Below are 19,384 nucleotides of genomic sequence, written 5' to 3' on the forward strand. Positions count from 1 at the left end.
GGTGGCATTTTTTTGTGTAAAAATTGACGACGAGCAAGTTGGAAAGAAGGATGATGAGCGAGCAAGCGCAACGGGTGAGCGATGGTCGAGCAAGTGCGACGAGCGAGTAGATGCGACGTGTAAGCGATGGTTGAGTAGGTGCGACGGGTGAGTGGGTGTGGTAGGTGAGCAGGTGTGGCGAGCGAGCAGGTGCGATGAGCGAGTGGGTGCAACAAGCAAGCACGTGTGGTGGAAGAGCGACGGGCGAGTAAGATCAACAGATTCGACAGGTGATAGATAAGTAGGTTGGAACGAGAAAGGGAAGAGGAAATAAGTCAAGAAAATTTATATAAAATCAATAATTTAAAAATAATTAAATTTTATTTTTATTTTTTCATTCATGTCCTTTTTGCACACAACAACACATACAAAAAAAGAATTATGATTAAATATTGATCTTAATATTATTTTTTAAAGTATAGAGATCGAGATGCTAATCATAGCCATAGCCAAAATTTTATTATATTAAATAGTTCGTAGAACTCGAAACTCAATAATGCACTATTAGATAAAAAATGTAATAAAATAAAAAAAAACATACTTATCACAAAGGTGCCATCCAATAAAATCAATTAGTATGATTTTTTAGGTATATTATCCAATAATAAAAAAAATCGACTCGAGGATCTTTAAAATTTTTATCGTTATACATTCATTTTATAATAATTTACAAGACCATGATTATTAATTCTTGACACCAATTACCTAATACAATAAGTCAATGATCAAAGAAGCTACAATATAAGAAATTAAAAGAAAAGTTTTATAATTAAGATATTGTATTTACGGTTTCGAGGATTTGAAATCGAAGTCAATCTCACTCGGTAAAATTGATGCCCTTCGAAACGCTTTCGAGACACCCCCGCATATTAAAAGGAGCGAACTCTATCGCCACATGTCACGAAAGAAGCAGCCAAAGCTGTTTTGGTATCGTCGTCGTCGCCCTTCGGAGCCGTAACCCTAATCACCCCATCACCACCCGCCCCTCCCCCAAACCGAACCATCGTCATGGCCAGCGAGGAGTCGCCGTCGCCGACCTCAAGCGGCAAGCACTGCCGTTCGGCAGACGATCATGAGGCCGAGACATCGTCGAAGCGACGGAAGCACCGTCACCGTCACCATCACCGCCATCACAGCAGACGCGGTCGCGAGAGTGATGACGGGGCCGAGGAGGCCGCTCGGCTTGCGGAGCCGGAGACTGCTTCTTGTCCCGTTCCGAAGCCTGCTGATGAGGAGCGAGAGGAGGGTGAGATTCTCGAAGATGACGAGGAGATGGCCAACCTTGATCATACTAAAGTCGATGGCTTCGTGACCGATGGGGTTTCCGACTCTGGATCGGGTGAAATCAAGCCTGACGGCGTCGATGTTTATTCCAATCTGGTCCGTTTCAATCTTTCTCGAATACATCTTCCTGAGTTGGGATCTCGCACTTTTTTTAGAAAATATCAGTGAATTAGTAAGCATTTTAAGCTAGCATCTGGTGTGTAATTAGATGAAGCAATTAGAAAAAAAGCTTATTTAGTTTTCTAATTGTGCTTTTAGGATAATATATGTGCATGCATGTATAATTTATTGTACTTCTTAACTTAATTCTGCTATTTTCTCCCATATAAGCAGTAAGAGAAATCCTAAGTGACAAGGCTTGTTCTCATGGACAAAGAATCAAGTTAGGCTTTGTCATATTGTCCAAAAAAGGAGCTAGGAAGAAGGCCTCATTGTATGTGTTGTCCTTAAGTTCATGCTTGTATTAATTCAGTCCTTTTATGAAACCAGTTATGCTATATTTTCTTCAATATATAATTATGAAAGTACCTGACTAAATTAGAAAGTGAAAAGGCTTCCTTTCCCTAGTCAAAACTCAAAACTTACACAGTTTTCTCATAAATTTCTTCATTTTGTTGGTTGTTTAGTGTTCATTTTCTTTTTTAATACCTAAAATTTGGTCTATCCTGGAAGAAATTATCAACATGTATTGTGATCATTGCAGATTGTGCCTGGGGTGAAAGATAGTTCTGGGAAAAATGTTTTGGTGCTTAGTCATAAGCAGAACACACTGAAAGATGAAAAGATGTTGGACCTTGCTTGGTCATGTGAGAATTCTAGTTTGAATGATACAGCTTGGATGGAGGTAGATACGTCAGATGGAGAAAATTGTGTCTGGAAGTCTGAGAGTATAACAAAATCATTAGAACTAAATGACAACAAGCAAATGCAAACTGACAGAAATGATTCAGAAAGTCAAGTAAGATCAAGATCTCCGGTTTCTAAAGAAAGTTCTCATGTAGCAAAGGACAGGATGAGTTATGACCATGTGAAAAAAACTTCTGACAGTGACTCAGAGAAGGTTGACTCAAAGCAGTATATGGAGTCAAAGGATGCAAACAGAAGAGCAACTGATAGGAACAGGTCAGTGTCGCCCAAAAGTTCGCAAGAAAGGTACAGGAACACTAGAAGGTCTCCAGCGTCCATCAGGTACCATGATGAAGACAAATATAGGGATAAGTCCAGGCCTATTGATCATAGAAAGAGGATATCATATGAAAAGGTCTCAGAGCATTCAGACATGGGTGATGATCAAGTTGGTTTGCAGGAAAGTAAGAGGGATTATTCCAATAGGCAGCATAAGTTGGACAGATGTGCAGCTAGAAATCGAGTAAGTGATATAGAGATTCCTAACGAAAGAGAGAGTAGTGGCAAAAGAAGACATGATGACAGGCACAGAAGTCGGGAAAGGGATAGGGAGAGGGAAAGAAGTAGTAGTAGTGTCAGAGAGACAGATAAAACACAGTTGGATAAAAGGTCTCACAGGGAAAAAGAGAGGAGTAGCAGTCATAGCAGATATGACAGACAAGCAGACAAGCATGAAATTTGGGACAGAGAAAGTGGGAAAGAAAAATACAGCTTCAGCACAAGAGACAGAGTAAGAGATAAACCAAGGGATTTGAATAGGGAGAAATATGTAGAGAGGGAGAGGTTAAGGGAGAGTAAGCATGAAAAAAAACGGGATGATAGTGATAGAGATAAGAATAAGTCTAGGGACAGGGAAATTATTGCTCATAAGGGTAAAGAACATGGTGATCAAATGGAAACAGATAGGATTAGTAGCAGGTATAGACATAGGGAATCTAGGCATCCAAAGTACGATGAAGTAGAGCATCACAAGGATAAATCACGTTCGGAGGCTGGTTTCAAGAAAGACAATTCTGACAAAGACACACAAAAGTCTATTAGGTAGGTATGACTTAAATATTCTTTGGATCGACATTTTGGAAGATTTCTGTATCTTATCTGTCTGCTCGTTTGCTTATTTGTTTTAATGTGTTACATGATGGTTGTAAGGGAGGAGGAGGAAGAGGAAGATTACCAAGATAAAATTGAACAACAGCTTGCTAAGCAGGATGAAGATGATGTTGACATGATTAAAAATGAGAGCAGAAAAAGGAGGCAGGCTATCTTGGAAAAATATCGACAGCGGCAGCTACGGCAAGTTGAATCCTCATCTGATGGTAATGTGAATGGTAATACTCTATGTCCATCAACTTCCATAATACTTTTGATTTAATGTATTGAGGATTTATTTATAATTGTCATCTAAATGAAAATTATCATATTTATAATATGAAGAATCTGAGAAAGCCACTTCGGATAAGGAGAATCTACAGGGATTGCTTGCTATGAGTGTTGATAACAAAGTGAATAATGAAGAGCTTGAGAATAGGGATGACTCCAGAAATGTATTTGATGTTGGTCCATCGTTTTCTGTGGGAAAGTCACCTGTACAGAATGGAGATTTAGCTGATATGAAAATGAACAATGTTGGGGGACTTGGAGAGGGTACTCCAAAGGTTGGTTCTTGTGTAGCAGTATGGTACATTTTTTTTTGTTAAAATTTATTTTCTAAGTTGTTTGTTTTCTTCAGAGTGAAATATCAGCCGATATGTTTACTGATGACATGTTTGGAGAATCACCAGCTGGAGTTTGTGTGAAGGTAAGGCTCTTGTCCTTATGTATCTAATTGTTTACCAATCTAGTTTTCTGCTTTATGCCAATTGGATTTTGGAATAATACAAATTTTTTCTTTAGTCAATTTTTTTTAATGGTAAGTATTCACTTTAGAAGCTTGTCCCCTCTTTCCTGTGGAAGAGGCAAGGGCAGTGGTTATGAATGTATTTCTGGGTGGGTAAACAAAATATTAAATAATGAAAAGTGGGCTGATACTTTGAGTGCCAAAACCAATTGGTTTGGGTAAGAGTGAGGGTTGACGGACAAATCGTGGAGAAATTAGAATATTGAACTGGGAATTGTCAATGCAATCCTGAGGTACTAGAGGTTTCAAGATGAAAGAGGATGTGTGGAAGGAAAGAGAAATCTGTAGGTTAGAGAGAGATAAAATGCACACAGAATAAAATGCTGGCTGAAGTCTAATTATTCAGCTATTAAATATCTATATAATTCTGAAAAAGCTCACACAAGAATGAGAGGAAATTTAGGCATAATATTCTCCTGTTTGCCTAAAAGAATTGTAGAACTTTAGTGATACAGCCTGGAGATAAGGGAAGTTATAGTCTGAAACATATAGCGGTCATTCTTTCATTTAAACAATCATCTTGATCCTTCAAGTATTGACCATTAGTCATGAACTTGGATTTGTAATTAACTGATAGGTTTTTGTTCTTGATGTCATCTCATGATTTCATTTGCACTTCTCTTGCTGAAAGTCTTAGTATTAATGTAGCTTTAGATTTGTTGTTCAGTAATTTTTTTGAAACCAAATGACCATATGGCCATGTCATATTTTCTTTTCGTAGACAAGTATACTTGTTATTAATTGGGTATTGTGGGATGCCAGTTTTTTATGTGCACATAGAGGCCTCTTTGTTTGCATGTCTATAGCTTGATGAGTGGATAAAGTTTGCATAGACTTCATTACATGCTTGGACACCCTGCTTTATCAATTTTTTTTTAACATTGAACAGTGTTTATCTTAGTTTCTTTGATCTATTGAATAGATTAAAAGTGACTTTCAACAAATACCACATGGCATCATTGGTTATACTTTTCCTTTTCAGATAAGACTTTGTTGTAATGTCTTCAAGCACTATACTTGATTTAAATTGTTATTGATGATGCTGTTTTTGAATGTATGTGCATTCTTCTTTTTGCAATTGTCTTTTTGCTTGGTGTTACTATTGATGTGACTTGTCCATGAAGTTTTGGACATTGTCAGTTCTGTTTTCCTATTTATGTATTTAAGTATATTACAAGCTAGTCAACAATTGAGGGGTAAAATTGATAGCTTGTACTACTGAAATTGTCATATTATGTTCTGCTGTCTGTTACTTATCATTTGAGCTTTGTTTAGGGAAAGTGTGAAGGACCACAGATAGACAGAAGTTATCTTCATGACAACTGGGATGATGCAGAGGGTTATTATAGTAAGTTCAACTAACATCTCTAGTGAATCATCCTTTTCTTAATACTTTCCTCTGATTTTTATGATTGTCTACCCTTCATTTTCATAATTTCAAGTTGGTTTTTTTCTGCAGGTTACAGGTTTGGGGAAGTACTCGATGGTCGCTATGAAGTTGTTGCAGCACATGGAAAGGGCGTCTTCTCAACAGTTGTTCGTGCTAGGGATCTCAAGGCTGGGAAAGGTGACCCTGAAGAAGTGGCTATTAAAATGATTCGCAACAATGATACCATGTCAGTGAGCAAACTCTACTTTTTAGGAGGGAACTAATCAAATTTTAATTGTGTCCTTTCATTTAACCTTTTCTTTTGTAACTTGACATAGGTACAAGGCAGGTCAGGATGAACTTGTTATATTGAAGAAATTGGTAGGCGCTGATCCCGAGGACAAACGTCATTGTGTTAGGTTTCTTTCATCTTTCAAGTATCGGAATCATCTTTGCTTAGTTTTTGAATCTCTTCATATGAACCTTCGTGAGGTTCTAAAGAAATTTGGTCGTAACATTGGGCTAAAACTGACTGCTGTGAGGGCCTATGCAAAGCAGCTTTTCATTGCGCTGAAGCATCTCAGAAATTGTGGCGTTCTGCACTGTGACATTAAACCGGATAATATGCTGGTACATTGTCTCCATTATTTTTTATTTTTGTCGTGTCCTTTTGTGGGTCTGTTCTTGTGCTTATTTTTGTGGGTCTGTTCTTGTGCTGGTTTTTTGTGGGTCTGTTCTTGTGCTGGTTTTTTTATTTATTTTATATACAGGTAAATGAGGCCAAAAATGTGCTCAAGCTTTGTGATTTTGGCAATGCTATGTTCGCGGGTAAGAATGAGATTACACCCTACCTTGTTAGCCGCTTTTACCGTGCCCCTGAAATAAGTAAGTTCTTCTTTCAGCATTCTCTACCTACTACATCATTTTTAGGTCTGGTCTCCAGAGTCCCTTATTTTTTTTTGCATATGTTGTGCATACAGCACATGATTGCATGTATTGAGGTTGTATGGTGTGTATTCATGCCGTGGGTCCTAATTTGTTTGATTGCTAAGTGGTAACATAACGATTATGTTCTTTCTTCTACAGTTCTTGGATTGACATATGATCATCCAATGGATGTGTGGTCGGTTGGTTGCTGTCTATATGAACTGTACACAGGGAAAGTACTCTTTCCTGGTCCATCAAACAATGACATGCTTCGACTACACATGGAGTTAAAGGGTCCTTTCCCCAAAAAGATGCTTCGGAAGGTGATAAAGAATCTGTTGGCCTTATCTACTTTTAACAATTGGGATTTATTTTTATTTGGTTAACACCTATAAAAGATGTGTCATCAAATCCCAATCTAGTGTGGAATCTGTGTCATCTGTTACACATGTCGTGAACTTTACTTTTTCTCAATTGTTCTCTGCAAATCTGTCAAAAGTTATGCCCTCTCCTTTCACAGATATGCTTGGCACAATTTCACATTTTGATTCTGATTCGTGGCTAATGTTTCTTTTTTACAGGGTGCCTTCACAGATCACCATTTTGATCAAGATTTAAATTTTCATGCCACTGAGGAGGATCCTGTTACAAAGAAGGTTTGTGTTTTACATTTTGTTTTTTGTAACCACTGCTTGTTTTTTGTTTGTTGGGATATAACAACTTATTGTTGTTTTAATACTTTCTTGCTTTCTTTTTTGTTTGTAATCAGATGGATCCAATTTAAACCTTTTTTTTTTTTGCAGCCTGTTAAGAGACTGCTGATAAATATTAAGCCAAAGGACATCGGCGCTCTCATGTCAGGCTTTTCTGAGGAGGATCCCAAAATGTTATCAAATTTTAAGGATCTTCTAGATCGAATATTTGTATTGGATCCAGAAAAGAGGATGACAGTATCTCAGGCATTAAGTCATCCATTTATCACGGGCAAGTGAAATAAGATGCTGATTTTCCTGACTCTAGAAATGTTGTTCAGCTATGAGTCTACCATGTGATCTATATTGATATTTCCCATCTAATTCTTCGGCGTTTATTCTGTCTTTTCACTGCTTGGTGGAGCTTGGTGGATCGCGTTGAAGAGGAGTTGAAAGGATCATTTGTTTTAAAGCCTTTCTTCATGGGAGTTCTTAACATGGGATGTGTTTCTGTTTCTTGTAAGACAACTCGCCGAAGGCGTTTCATCTTTTGTAAATCGTTCTTCATCATGGCCTTTGAAGATATAAAACTGAATATTTGTTTTAATACTTGATATTTGATCTTTTCTGTTCTACTCAGCAGTAACCAGTTCTAGAAATGATAATCCATAAACAGTTTCTTGTAAGTTTGACTTTATTAGGGCCTAACGGCAAAGACTGCTGATGTGGACATGCATCCACATGATTTGCAAATTATATTCATCTAACTTGCAAACCTTGTCTGGCACACTGTCATATAAGAATAATTTACTTGTCAGTTTGATGGGTTGATTGGCTTGTCTATTTGAATTTCATGTTTCACATAATTTTCATATTGTGGTATATGTGATTGTTTACTTCCTGCAAAGTCTTTCATTTATCATATTGTGTTTGGGCATTGGAGAGCCTAATTTCGTCTTTCCTTCAGGGTTCTGCCAGGGCTATGTGGCTATCAACAGTGTTTTAGATGCTAGAAGACAACCAAAAAAAGGTACCCTGGTTTGTTTGATGGACAACTTAATGTGTTAACAGAACTTGAAAGTAACATTTTTCTGATTGCAAAAGACTCTTCTGCCCCAAGGCCTTTAGGAAGCTTTATTTGAAGGGTGGCTGTAAATTTAGTTTTGAACCCTAATGTTTCCTGAAATTTAATCTCTTTCTTCCCTTGTGATTTTAAGATAGTGATTGATATAAGATTCAATTTCCTTTCTCTGTAGTTTGGCCTTTTAGCCTGTTATTTTCTTTTTCTATTGTAAAATCGCTTTCTGGAATTGACAAATTCCTGTTATAATATAAAGCTCTGAACAAATTGAATTGACAAACTTGAGGTTTTATGCTATCCATTTTTAGTTTTTCTTTGTAAAGAGTAATTTGTATCTGCCTTTTTTTACTCGTTATGCTGTCCAAAGCTTTTCAATTCTGATATTTGCTTTGGTATTCTTGCGGCCTTTAGATGGGAGATTGCTGGAAGCATTGCTTGTGCTGTTGAAATCAATGGTAATTTCCATTCATCTTTTCTTTTCCCTTTTTAATGGATAAGGTTTTTTTACTTACATGATCCCTCCTTATGTGAAACTTTTACATTCAACAAAAGCTATATTTACATGACACTCTTTCCTAGGTTTGTTTGCTAACCTTCCAACAATTCAGTTTGTTGCTTACGTCTGGTCTACTTTATCTGTCTACAAATGATGGGACTTGGCTTGAATTTTCAAATAAGATGTTAAAAATTTGGGATGGTATAGTGAATCACTTGCCTATAGATTTTATATACTTCAATTTTTTTAAGCTTGAATCAATGGAATTCTATATATGCCTGTCATGGAGTTTCAGTTGCACATTATGATGTGTCTAAGACATGTCTTTATATTTCATTACAACACCACCTTTGGATTCTTTGGTTCATGTTAACAAATTTAGGATTGCTGTTCACTATTCAGCTTGTGCAGCTAAGGCTACTATTACTGTTGGTAATTGGTAGAATACTTTGTAAATATGGATGAGCCTTGTTAAAGAGGTGAACCTTTTCTTGTACATTTGGCTCAAATGCAGCAGCACCTATATCCCTTTGAATATTTTTTTCGTAGTTTTTTATGTTGTCTATCTTTTCTTGTGTTTCCTTTTCTTCGATCCTCTCTTTCTTCTCTCTCATCACTATGCTGCTTTGCCACCAACCTCCTCCACTTTGCTGTCATTGCTTTGCTGCATGGCAACTTTATTCCTTTACTATCCTTCATGCGTGTTGCTTTCCCTCTAGTACACCTTTGCCTAGGGTTTGATTTACTGATGCGTATCGCTCGGTATGGGTGGTACGTACCAGTCCGATAGGATATCGGTACGCGGACCGCCCTCTATTGGGCGGTATCGGTTAACTGAAACTAAAAATGGGTATTACATGGTTTATTATAGTGGAGCCAAGATTTTTTGGCTATTTGCCATTTGCCTGAACTAGAGAGGTTAAAAGGCAAATATTTATTTGGCCTTTGTGATATCAGGCTGCCCCCTTCTGTTATAATAGTGAAAATTGACAATATTAGGGTAAAACATGTTAAAAAATTTGCTATAGTTAATGAAATATTGAGTTAGATTAATTAAAAGAGAACAAGGATATCATTTATTAGTCAAATTATCCCTTTTTTGTACTAGTGATCTTGTAGGTGTTGGATGATCTTAGATGTATTCGAAAATTTTCACTCAAAACTCATCCTTTAAATTATTTTTTAAATATTAATAAGTAGCATATGAGTTCATTGAAAGATTTGCATAAGATTTATATTGATTACAAAAAAGCCTATAATAGAGTTCCTATAGTTATATTATTACGAGTTCAGAATAGAAAGATATATTTCCTTGATGTCATAAAAGAATGCATATGTTAGTGTAGTCATTAGTGTTAGACCTATAGGGTTTGTGTCGAGTTAGTTTCCAATTAGTATAGGTTTACATCAAGGTTGGCTTTAAGTTTGGCCAATTTTAATTGGTAATAGATGAACTTATCGTGTACATGATGAATCTCCATGATGTATTTTATTTGCTGATAATATTATTATAGGTGATGAGAGTTAAAATGAAATTAATTGTGAACTTGAGCTATAGATCTAAAGATAGTTGTGAAATTAAAGATTTTAAAAATCAAATAGGACTAAGATTAGACGTATGAGATGCAATTTTAGTAATACCAAGAGAAAAACTAAGGTTATTGTTAAATTTATGAAAAGAAAGTTTTAATAGGTAAAATTTGTTGGCATCTTTAATCGAATATTTAAGAAGATGGAGATGTTGATGCTTGTTTAGTGACTAAAAATCAGGTGACAAGAGTGGATAAAGATGCAAGGAGTTTTGTGTGACTACCTAGTACGTCATAGATTGATACGACATTTTATAAGATAATTTTTAGGCCAATTATGATGGATATGAGAATTGAGCGATTAAGAAATAATATATACAAAGAGTTTGTATCATTGAGATGAGAATGTCGAGATGGATATGTGTGATTAATAGATAAAAATAAATGTTTTGGTTTGTGAATAATTAAGTGTAACTTCGATAAGTGATAAAATGAGAAAGCGTTTAAGTTGATATGTGTGCGATACCTATAGATTTTGTAGTTAGAGAATGTGAGACAATTTTTATTAGTGATACAATGAGAGTTTGAGGAAAACCTTAGAAGTCCTTCCTGGAAACTATAAATAAATATTTAAACTCTCTTAATTTAACTAATGATATTTCTTTATGCATAGCTCAATGGCAGCAAGAGATTTATGTAGTCGATCCCAAATAGTTGGGATAATATGGCTTGTTTGTTTGTTTAGCAGGATATGAATTAGTTTTGGTGGTGTTTGTAGATCCTCCCAATTGAGGAATTCAATTTCGTTTGGAGCAGATCATATCAACCTGTGTTTGCTAGTCTATGCACAGATTGAGATGTGGAACATCCTTTTTCGGATGGTTTGAATTTGGCATAGGGTTTACCATCTTGTAACCCATTTGAACTGTTTGGTTTAGGCCTGAAATTGGACCTAAACAGGGCCATAAGAGCCTGGTCCACTTTTTTTTTAATATTTAGGGCCTAGATCAGTCTCATTCCAAGTGTTTTTTCAGAAGTGGAGAATGAAGAGCTATGAATTAAGTATGATGGAGGACTGAAAGAAAAATATTTTCAGAAGTGGCTGAACTCAAAAGTGGCCATTGATACTTATAATACTTATTATATTTAGTGCTGGATTAGTTGATGGAGGTGAACAGTAGACTGTTGGTGAGATTAAAATGAGGGTTTTAAAGGATTACTTCTTCTGAATTCCAAACTGCCTCTATGGAGAAGCTTTTCCTTATATATAATTGGAGACTTGGAAATAAACTGAAAAGCGGAGGTGAACCATGTCCACCAATTCGGTCCTTAGGATTGGGATCATTTCAAGAATTCAACTTATGGAGAGCATTGTTGTCGATGAACATAACTCTAGCATGGAGAATATAAACTCAAAGTTTTAATGTTGAAAACACTAAGCAAAATTAAAATATATATGCTAACTTTTTTATTTTATGAATCAGGATACATATGATGAGATTAAATACTCATAAAACATGGTTTCAAGCAATGCTAATTATTATATTTGGTACATCACACAAATTGGGCGGTATAGTTCAAGGTTTGACGTACCATCCAAAATGGTATGAAATGGGTGTTAGGTATTGGTTTGCCAATTGGTTGATACTTTGACTAGTTCGCGTTGGACAGTACATAGAAAAGGATCAAGTACTGGTCGATATGATCAAAACTCATGCTGTATCGATCGACACGAATATGTCGTGGTTGGAATTTGATCGATACCGACTTAAATCGAGTCAAGTTTGACCCCAATAGTCAAATTGACCATTGGAGCCTCTTTTGGGGTTTTAAATCCCCTCTTTCCTCACTCTTTTACTCACTCTTATTCTCACTCTTTCTCACGTTCTCGCTTGTGATTAAAGTACCTAGTTGGCGATTAGTGATAATCAAGCTTTGGATTTGGATAAAAGAGGAGTTGGAACTCGAGATCTAATGAATTTATCTCCAATTTGAAGGTATTTAGCTTATTTTTATGTTTTATTTATCATTTCATATAATTAGAGGCATACTAATGCATATTTATAAAGATTAAACATGATTAAGGTAAGTATCTTGTGTAAATCCCAATTAGCTCTATTGTTGTAAATTAGGCCCGAATTGGGGGTATTTAGGTTAATAACAGCCTTATGCATTTATTATGTCTTATATACTCTCTCTTCTTAATTAAATACAATAAAATTATCATTAATTTGGATTAAAAACCTAAAATAGTTTTTTTTTGGTGAATTTTCGTCCATTTTTAAGCCTCTTTCCGAAAAGGGCTGATCGGTATGTGCTGATATGTATCGGTCCACCTATGGACTGATAACAGTGGTTATTGACCATTTTAATTTTTTTTTAATTTTTTTTAAAAAAATTAAGATTTACCACCTTGGTACAATTTAACAGTGGTTATTGACTGATCCGAAAAGGGCTGATATGGTACAATGATCCTTGGTACAATCTACCACCTTCTCATCCAATATCAATATTTTTTAAAATTTATGACAATTGTTGTAGAGCTTATTGGATGGTACGGAATCCAAGTCGAAGGGTGCTGGAAAGTAAGCCTCCTTTGCTTGGTGCCAACATTTTCTTTAAGATAGTTGTTGATTCTTTTTAACATTTTCCTCTCTTTTTTGTCTTTTGACTCTTGCTCCCTATAGACCGTCATCTCCTCTTCCTCTCCTTGTGTCGTCACTGCCACCTTTCATTATGTGTGGCCACATTCTTTTCCACCACTTCTCTTCCTCCCTCACACCTCTGCTTCCTCATTTTCTCCACCTCATCCCCTCTTCTATTTCTCTTTTGTTTGTTTAATTTTGCCCTCATTTAGGGGGGAGTTGTATTGGTTGACATGGGGGCATACTGACATCGGTATGCCCAACGATAGTGGTTCAACCACTATCGACAGTGGATCAAGATTTGAAACCTCGGTTTCAAGTAGAGATCGGGTATTTTTGTTATGTGAACTCATGATTGACTAGTTATAGATTACCATATTCAAGGTTTTAAATTTTGTTAAGGGATGTGTTGGCCGTCAGTTGGACTTGTATGGGCCTAATACATACTGGTGTATTAACACAGTACACTGGCCTACTAGTTGGCTTTGACAAAAGATTGAAGGGAATACGAAGAGAAGAAGAGGAAGATGAGGTGGAGGAGGCAGAGGAGGTGGAGTGAGAGAAGTAGAGTGAAGTCCGACTGAGGTAGCAGCGATGCAATGGGATGTGAACAGGCAGGGGCGGTGGAGCAGTGCGAAGCAGTAGTGAGAAGGAAGACGTGGAGAAGGGAGAGAATGAGAGATAGACAGGGTCTAGTTACATGGGAGGGAAGATTAAAGAAAAAGAAAAAGGAATGACAACCATAAAAAGAATGATAGGGGTACTAGGTGGTATGCTAATTACCCTGTACCCCCGGTTTTAACTATTAAAACCTGGTGGCAATCCTGGTTTGGTAGGGATGTTAGACAATTATTCTTCCTCTGAACCAGATTGGTGGAAATGATCCAATTTGTAATCCTTTTTCTGGTTGGAGAGGTAAATAGTGACTGGTATGAACTGGTCTAATTGGTTTTGTTATTCATGACTGTGGATAGGCTGTTCTTTGTCTGAATTCACCAAAGCAAAACATAATTACGAGAGTTTGTCTGACCACTTCCAATGAAAGTGTTGGCCACTGTTCATGAAGTGCTTCTTTATACTGTTTACTTCCATGTAACAAACAATTTAAAGTTATCAAATCATTTGAAATCATTTGTTAGATTTTGCTATCGACTTTCAGTGAACCAAACTGGTTCATGATTAAGCCTTGTGCTTCTGTTTATTTCTGATGAACCAGACGCACTATTGGAAAAGTCTTTGCTGGATTGTAGACTTTTCTGTATGCATGTATTGCCCATAGAAGGGCAAGCCTTGGTGCCACGACAAGTTTGCTTGTTTGCAACTAGGGTGGCCAGAGTTCAAGTCACAGAAACAACCTTGCAAAGGTAAGACCGTGTACATGGCAATCTGAGATCCCACACAAGTGAGAATCTCTATACAATGGGGTCATCCTTTGTTGTGTATTGTTGCCACCATTAATCATATGCTAAATAGGAGGCAAGGGATGGACCCATGATTTGTGGACTTCTTCTAATCTAGAGGATTTGATGAGTATTATTTTCATATTAATACTCCTTATGCGGCCAAGGCTACTGGCAAGTTGCCTTGATCTGTTTAATTTTTTAAAGAGTGCAAACATTTGGAATTATTGAAGTTTAGGGTGTTGGTTTTCCACGATTAGAACTTTAAATGCCCAGCTACAAGCAACTACCATACTGTAATTACTTTTAGATGCCTATAAAGTGGGTGCTGACTTGCAGTTGTGACTACAACCTATAGTCAAATTGGAAAATTACCTATGAATAATGCCAATGCAAGTGATTTTTCAGACAAGTGTAGTAAATTTCTTCCATAGCGTGCAAAAATTGCATTTGCAATTGCAAACCGGTTCGAGGCAAGCAAATACACTTATATTCGCAAATCAATGCATTCCTTTTCACATGTAATTGCAGAAGCATAGGTGACCAAACATTTCCTTAATATGATTCCTGTTGTGCTAGTTGCAGTATGCTATTATTGAAATTTGAAAGGTTGTTCAGCTGTCAAGTTCATGTCTTCTAATATTACACAGTTCATCATTATATTTTGGGGCTACTAATTTGAAGTTTATTAAGGGAGACAATGAACCCTTCCTTGAGAAGGAAAAAGGATTATGTAATTTTTCTCTTGTTTACTTGTTGAAATTTATTGGAAAGATGGCTTCACTCTCTGGGCAAATTCCGCATAAGTGGGAGCCTTGCACTGGGAACTTTTTTAAGTTTCACTTTGTAGCCAATTTATTTAGAACACAAATTAAGGGGATGCATGAAAATAAGTTGCATGGGAATTAATTCAACAAATTACCTCAATAGGACCATATTTGCCTCTATGTTTCGTCAATGTGATTCCAAGAAGTAAACAAAGTAAAAGTGAACTATGTTTACAAGGGTAACCTTGTTGACACCTATGTGAGACAACCTGGTTTGCAAGATTTTCTTGATTTGAACTCAACATAGTTTGTTTTATTTGGGAACATATGTTTTGTTTCTTTAACAAGGACATATTGTTAGTGAAAGGTACTCTAGTTGGTTATAACTGCAGACTTGCAGCTTTTTGATTATATATTTTGGCTAGTTTGGTTTTATTTCATTTGGCTAAAGTTGCAGTGGTGATATCGGATTGTTGTTGTTTGTGAATTACAAAGGGTGAGAAGCTTCATTCTTTTTTCTTTGATTTTTGAATTACCAAGGATGAGAAACTTAAGCATCATCAATTTGTGGGGTCCATTTGTTGTTGGAGGATGAGCAGGTTGGTAAATTTCTTTGGGATTATGATTTTGTAATTCATTGCTAGTGCAATCTTTCTTTCTCAAAATTCAAGCAGCTTAATCGTTTCTACCTTCATCCATCTTTTCCCTTTCTTTGTTTTCTTCCATCAATCCATGTGCCGTGTTTTCTCCTCCAACAATCAATCCAATGCTTACCTCTGTTCACAGCTGGAGTTGTATTAGATAGTGTCTTGATTTATTATATGGTATCACTTGTAGGTAGGACCAGAACAATTCATGAAACATTTATTTTCAGGCATTACATTATCAACTGAATGCAAGAGAAGTTGAGTTTCTGTTGGTTGGTATCTGCTTCTGGTGCAATTTATCAACTTAATGCATTTTTACCACAAAAACGGAATCAACATACATGCTTTAATTACCATGGCAAATTTTTTGTCATCATGCAGTGAATATTTTGATGCACAGAGGATATGTAAAATCAAACTTGCATATATACGTCTGTCTAGAATTATTGATGCTATTTTTAGTTTGATTGTATCAATCAGGTTCTTTTTAACTTCGGGTATTTCTTTCAAAACCATTGAGATTCTCACCATTTTGATGTCAGTAAAAAATCTACTAAGATTGAAGCGTTCTCTTCATGTACTGTGTGAATGGTCATCCTTAAGGAGCATATCCAAATATTTATCATCACATGAGGTTTGATATTATTTGTGAAGTTGGGATAATCGAGTTTAGACCATCTTTGACTCAGGCCTGACTATTTGAAATAGTTCACCTTTCCCAGAGAGCTTTATTGGCTATTTGCTGACCTTTAGTGAGACAAAATGTGTAATTTTATTAGAAGTGTGAAGGAACTTGGAATTTTCAAGCAGTGGCATTTGCATCTGGATGATTAGTTCTATAGTTTCTCTGCTACAGTTCTGCTTGATCTTCACCATCTTTTTTAGTAGTTGCAACTAGATTATAGAGATAATCTGGAAAGATGGAAGGGGGTAGAGATTGGAAGGAGGGCCATATTGTCTAGATCAGAAACTTGGAGATGAAATGTTTGTACATTCAATCCTCTTTCCTTTGTGTCACATAAACATAACTAGGTGAACAGGATAGAAATTTCACTTGGTACTGGGACTTAATTATATATGCCTGGCATGGGACTTGTCTGTAAACCAAACCTGGCAGTCCTGGTGTGGGCTCAGACTTGGGACTTAAGACCAATTTGAACCTTAACTCATATGACATGTAGTTTATATTGCTATAGCCTTTTATCCTTCAAGAAAATTTTTGAAATGATTGATTTTATATCTTTGTTGATGGTTTTTGGAGTTGTGATATAGCTGACACTTTATATTTTTATTTGTCTGTTGATATTTTTCTTTCTTTCTTGTTTTCTCATAAAATCTTTTTACTTATTTTTCATTCACGTTTAAGTAGGCCCCCGTAAATTGTTACCTTTTGTTATCATTTCCTCCTACTAGCTGTTTTAGACAATGCATTCCCTTGTCTAGAGGTCTTCTGTGTTTTCTGGGGCTAGTATGTTTTAGACAAAGCATTCTAGCCCCCGTACATGAGTCTGGCATCTCATTTACAGAAGACCTCTGGAAAATTGTCCAGAGGTCTTCTGTGTCTAGTGGAAGTCATTTTTGCTTGTCAATTCTTGCTAGTTTAGAGATGAAAATAACTAATTTTTATTTTCGTTGTGACTAATATGGCAGTTTTACTTTACAGAGTTAGTGAAGTGGAAAATTTTCAAATTTAATATAAAATATGCCTCGTAACTTTACAGAGTTAGTTTTCTTTAAATAAAGGACCTTTTATTTTGTGTTTTTCTAGGAAGTTGTATTGTTAGATAATTTAGCTGCCGTGGTTTTCATTGTTAGATAACTATCACGGTCGTAACAGAACTGAATTGCCAAGTATTTCGTAAATTGGAAAAATAATAGTATGCTTGATGTCTGTCGAGGAACTGGGAAGACTTGGGGTATTGTGGTAGCTCCAAGAATTTTGCATTTGCTAACAATACTTTTGTCCTGTCAAGTTATTCGGTTTAACTGCACCATACCAAGATACTCAGATTGCCATCTCTTTTGCTTGTGTATTCGCCGTGTTGCTGTTGCGAGTAAAGGTATGTTTGCCAATGCCAATGTGCCCATTTTGTTCTCGGTGACGTAGCATCTTGTATTTTCAATGGTTTCTTTATTTTTGGTGCCTAAAGGCGCATTGCTTTTTTTCAGAATTAAGAGAATACTGTGTAAATACTCATTCAACCACGGCATTTCTTTCATGAGACTTATTTATCTATTGTCGCTGGTGCAGATGTGTGGAAGTTGTAAGTGATGAATTTGGGCGAAAGGGCGCACCTATCAGATTTGTTTGTCAATTTGATATGGGACAATAAAATTCTCAAAATTAATTTATCATTAATAAAATAGTGAAATAATCTTAATTTTTCTTTATACACTTGTCATCGATAAGTTTAATAAAATTTAAAATAAATACACTTTTGCCTCGACGCTGTGTTGATTTATTTGTCTTTTGAGTGAGCTGTATAATCATGTACGTAGTTATTCAATCCTGACGAGGAGAAAAAGCATCCAAAATTGGGTCATTCTCGTTTGGCATCAATTGTGACCCTCAATCTTTCCCATCGATGGGTTGAAATCGGGGTAATGGTTTTAAATAATTAGAAATTGGATAATATCAGATATTATCCAATTTGGAATGACTGGCTCTAGGAATCGAGGGTCGATGAATAAATCATTTTATTCCATCGTTAGTCGGTGGCCTAATTAATTAATCAATATTATCATTGCTGTAACTAGCCAAAATAAAATTATTTCTTATAATAAAAAAATGAGATGAAAGAAACATTTAAGCTTTGATTGGCGGGCCCTCCTTGAAAGAGAAGGGACCCTTCAAAAATTGGCGTATGCTGCCATAAGTGGCGAGCACACGGTATTCTTTAGTAAAAGGCGAAAGAATAGTTCGCTCTGTGCTCGCCACGCAGCTGCGTGACCTTTAAGTTGCGAGGTGGAATCCCTTGTGAAGCAGCTCCGCTCGAAGCTCTCGTTAAAGCGAGCGATGTGGGTCTATTTCTTCTTGCGGTAAATGAACCAACATGGCTTTGGCCTCCTGTGATTTGGTGGCTCGGCTAAGGCTCGTCGTAGAAAGGAAGGCAAACCTATTGCCTTAAGAAACCAGTAATTAGATTGAGAAGGCTATGGTGAGCAATCTGGCTGTCGTGAGGCTCTCGTCAAAAGCTCACCGACTTTTTGCTGGATCATTCTATCAACCAACTATCAAATTGGCTTGATAGGCATGAGAACTAATAGGGTAAATATTTACCACATTTAGGACTCGATACGTGGTAGCCCTATCAACCAACGACCAAATTGGCTGGATAGGCATGAGAACTAATAGGGCAAATATTTGCCTCAATTAGGACTCGATACATAGTAGCACAAGGAGTAAAGCGGTCAATTGTTGAGGGAATATTTTGTACATTTCTCAGAATATTCCCTCAAGTTAAATCGATTATAAAAAGTCTATCAGGCCACACAAATCTTGTTTACTCGAAACTCTCATTTTCTATCTTGGGACTCTTTAGACCATCGAAAGGATCACGTTAAGAACCTTACTCGACCTTGATGTTGGTATACATCAGGCACCACCGAGTGGACCCTCAAGCCCCTTAACTTGACCACATCATACTTAATACATATGTGGAACCGAATCTAATTGGGTTGATTTGGACATAAACGATATTATCC

The 19,384-nt window shown here is 36.4% G+C and overlaps 1 protein-coding gene and 1 non-coding gene across 4 annotated transcripts; one reads left to right on the forward strand and one right to left on the reverse strand.

The window, feature by feature from the left end:
• Positions 1 to 929: 929 nt before the first annotated feature.
• On the forward strand, positions 930 to 18,123 carry LOC103987572 (uncharacterized). 3 transcript variants are annotated; one of them, XR_001978849.2, is made up of 15 exons: positions 930 to 1,419; positions 2,027 to 3,270; positions 3,379 to 3,557; positions 3,664 to 3,884; positions 3,959 to 4,027; positions 5,402 to 5,474; positions 5,586 to 5,742; positions 5,834 to 6,125; positions 6,266 to 6,380; positions 6,582 to 6,745; positions 7,004 to 7,078; positions 7,226 to 7,633; positions 8,082 to 8,144; positions 8,607 to 8,650; positions 17,931 to 18,123. XR_001978849.2 is itself a non-coding variant. In XM_009405913.3 (12 exons), the coding sequence occupies exons 1-12, from the start codon at positions 1,048 to 1,050 to the stop codon at positions 7,412 to 7,414; spliced, it is 3,150 nt and encodes a 1,049-aa protein (XP_009404188.2). In that variant the 5' UTR covers positions 930 to 1,047; the 3' UTR covers positions 7,415 to 7,749. The 3 variants fall into 3 exon arrangements, 1 of the variants encoding a protein (XP_009404188.2); XR_001978850.2 differs by lacking the exon at positions 17,931 to 18,123 and adding an exon at positions 13,329 to 17,915; XM_009405913.3 differs by lacking the exons at positions 8,082 to 8,144; positions 8,607 to 8,650; positions 17,931 to 18,123 and having other exon boundaries at positions 7,226 to 7,749.
• A 380-nt stretch (positions 18,124 to 18,503) lies between these two features.
• Positions 18,504 to 18,623, reverse strand: LOC135630083 (U5 spliceosomal RNA). The gene has a single exon (XR_010493609.1). It is a non-coding gene; the product is annotated as a U5 spliceosomal RNA (small nuclear RNA).
• Positions 18,624 to 19,384: the final 761 nt, after the last annotated feature.

The sequence above is a fragment of the Musa acuminata genome, chromosome BXJ3-1, assembly GCF_036884655.1.
Source record: "Musa acuminata AAA Group cultivar baxijiao chromosome BXJ3-1, Cavendish_Baxijiao_AAA, whole genome shotgun sequence".
Classification (NCBI taxonomy): Eukaryota; Viridiplantae; Streptophyta; class Magnoliopsida; order Zingiberales; family Musaceae; genus Musa; species Musa acuminata.

Bases quoted from the DNA above. Each gene is read 5' to 3' on its own strand.
- LOC103987572 (XM_009405913.3), top strand. From the start codon at position 1,048: ATGGCCAGCGAGGAGTCGCCGTCGCCGACCTCAAGCGGCAAGCACTGC. The intron at 4,028-5,401 runs GTAAGGCTCTTG...AGCTTTGTTTAG, and splicing joins CAGCTGGAGTTTGTGTGAAG to GGAAAGTGTGAAGGACCACA. The intron at 6,126-6,265 runs GTACATTGTCTC...TTTTATATACAG, and splicing joins TTAAACCGGATAATATGCTG to GTAAATGAGGCCAAAAATGT.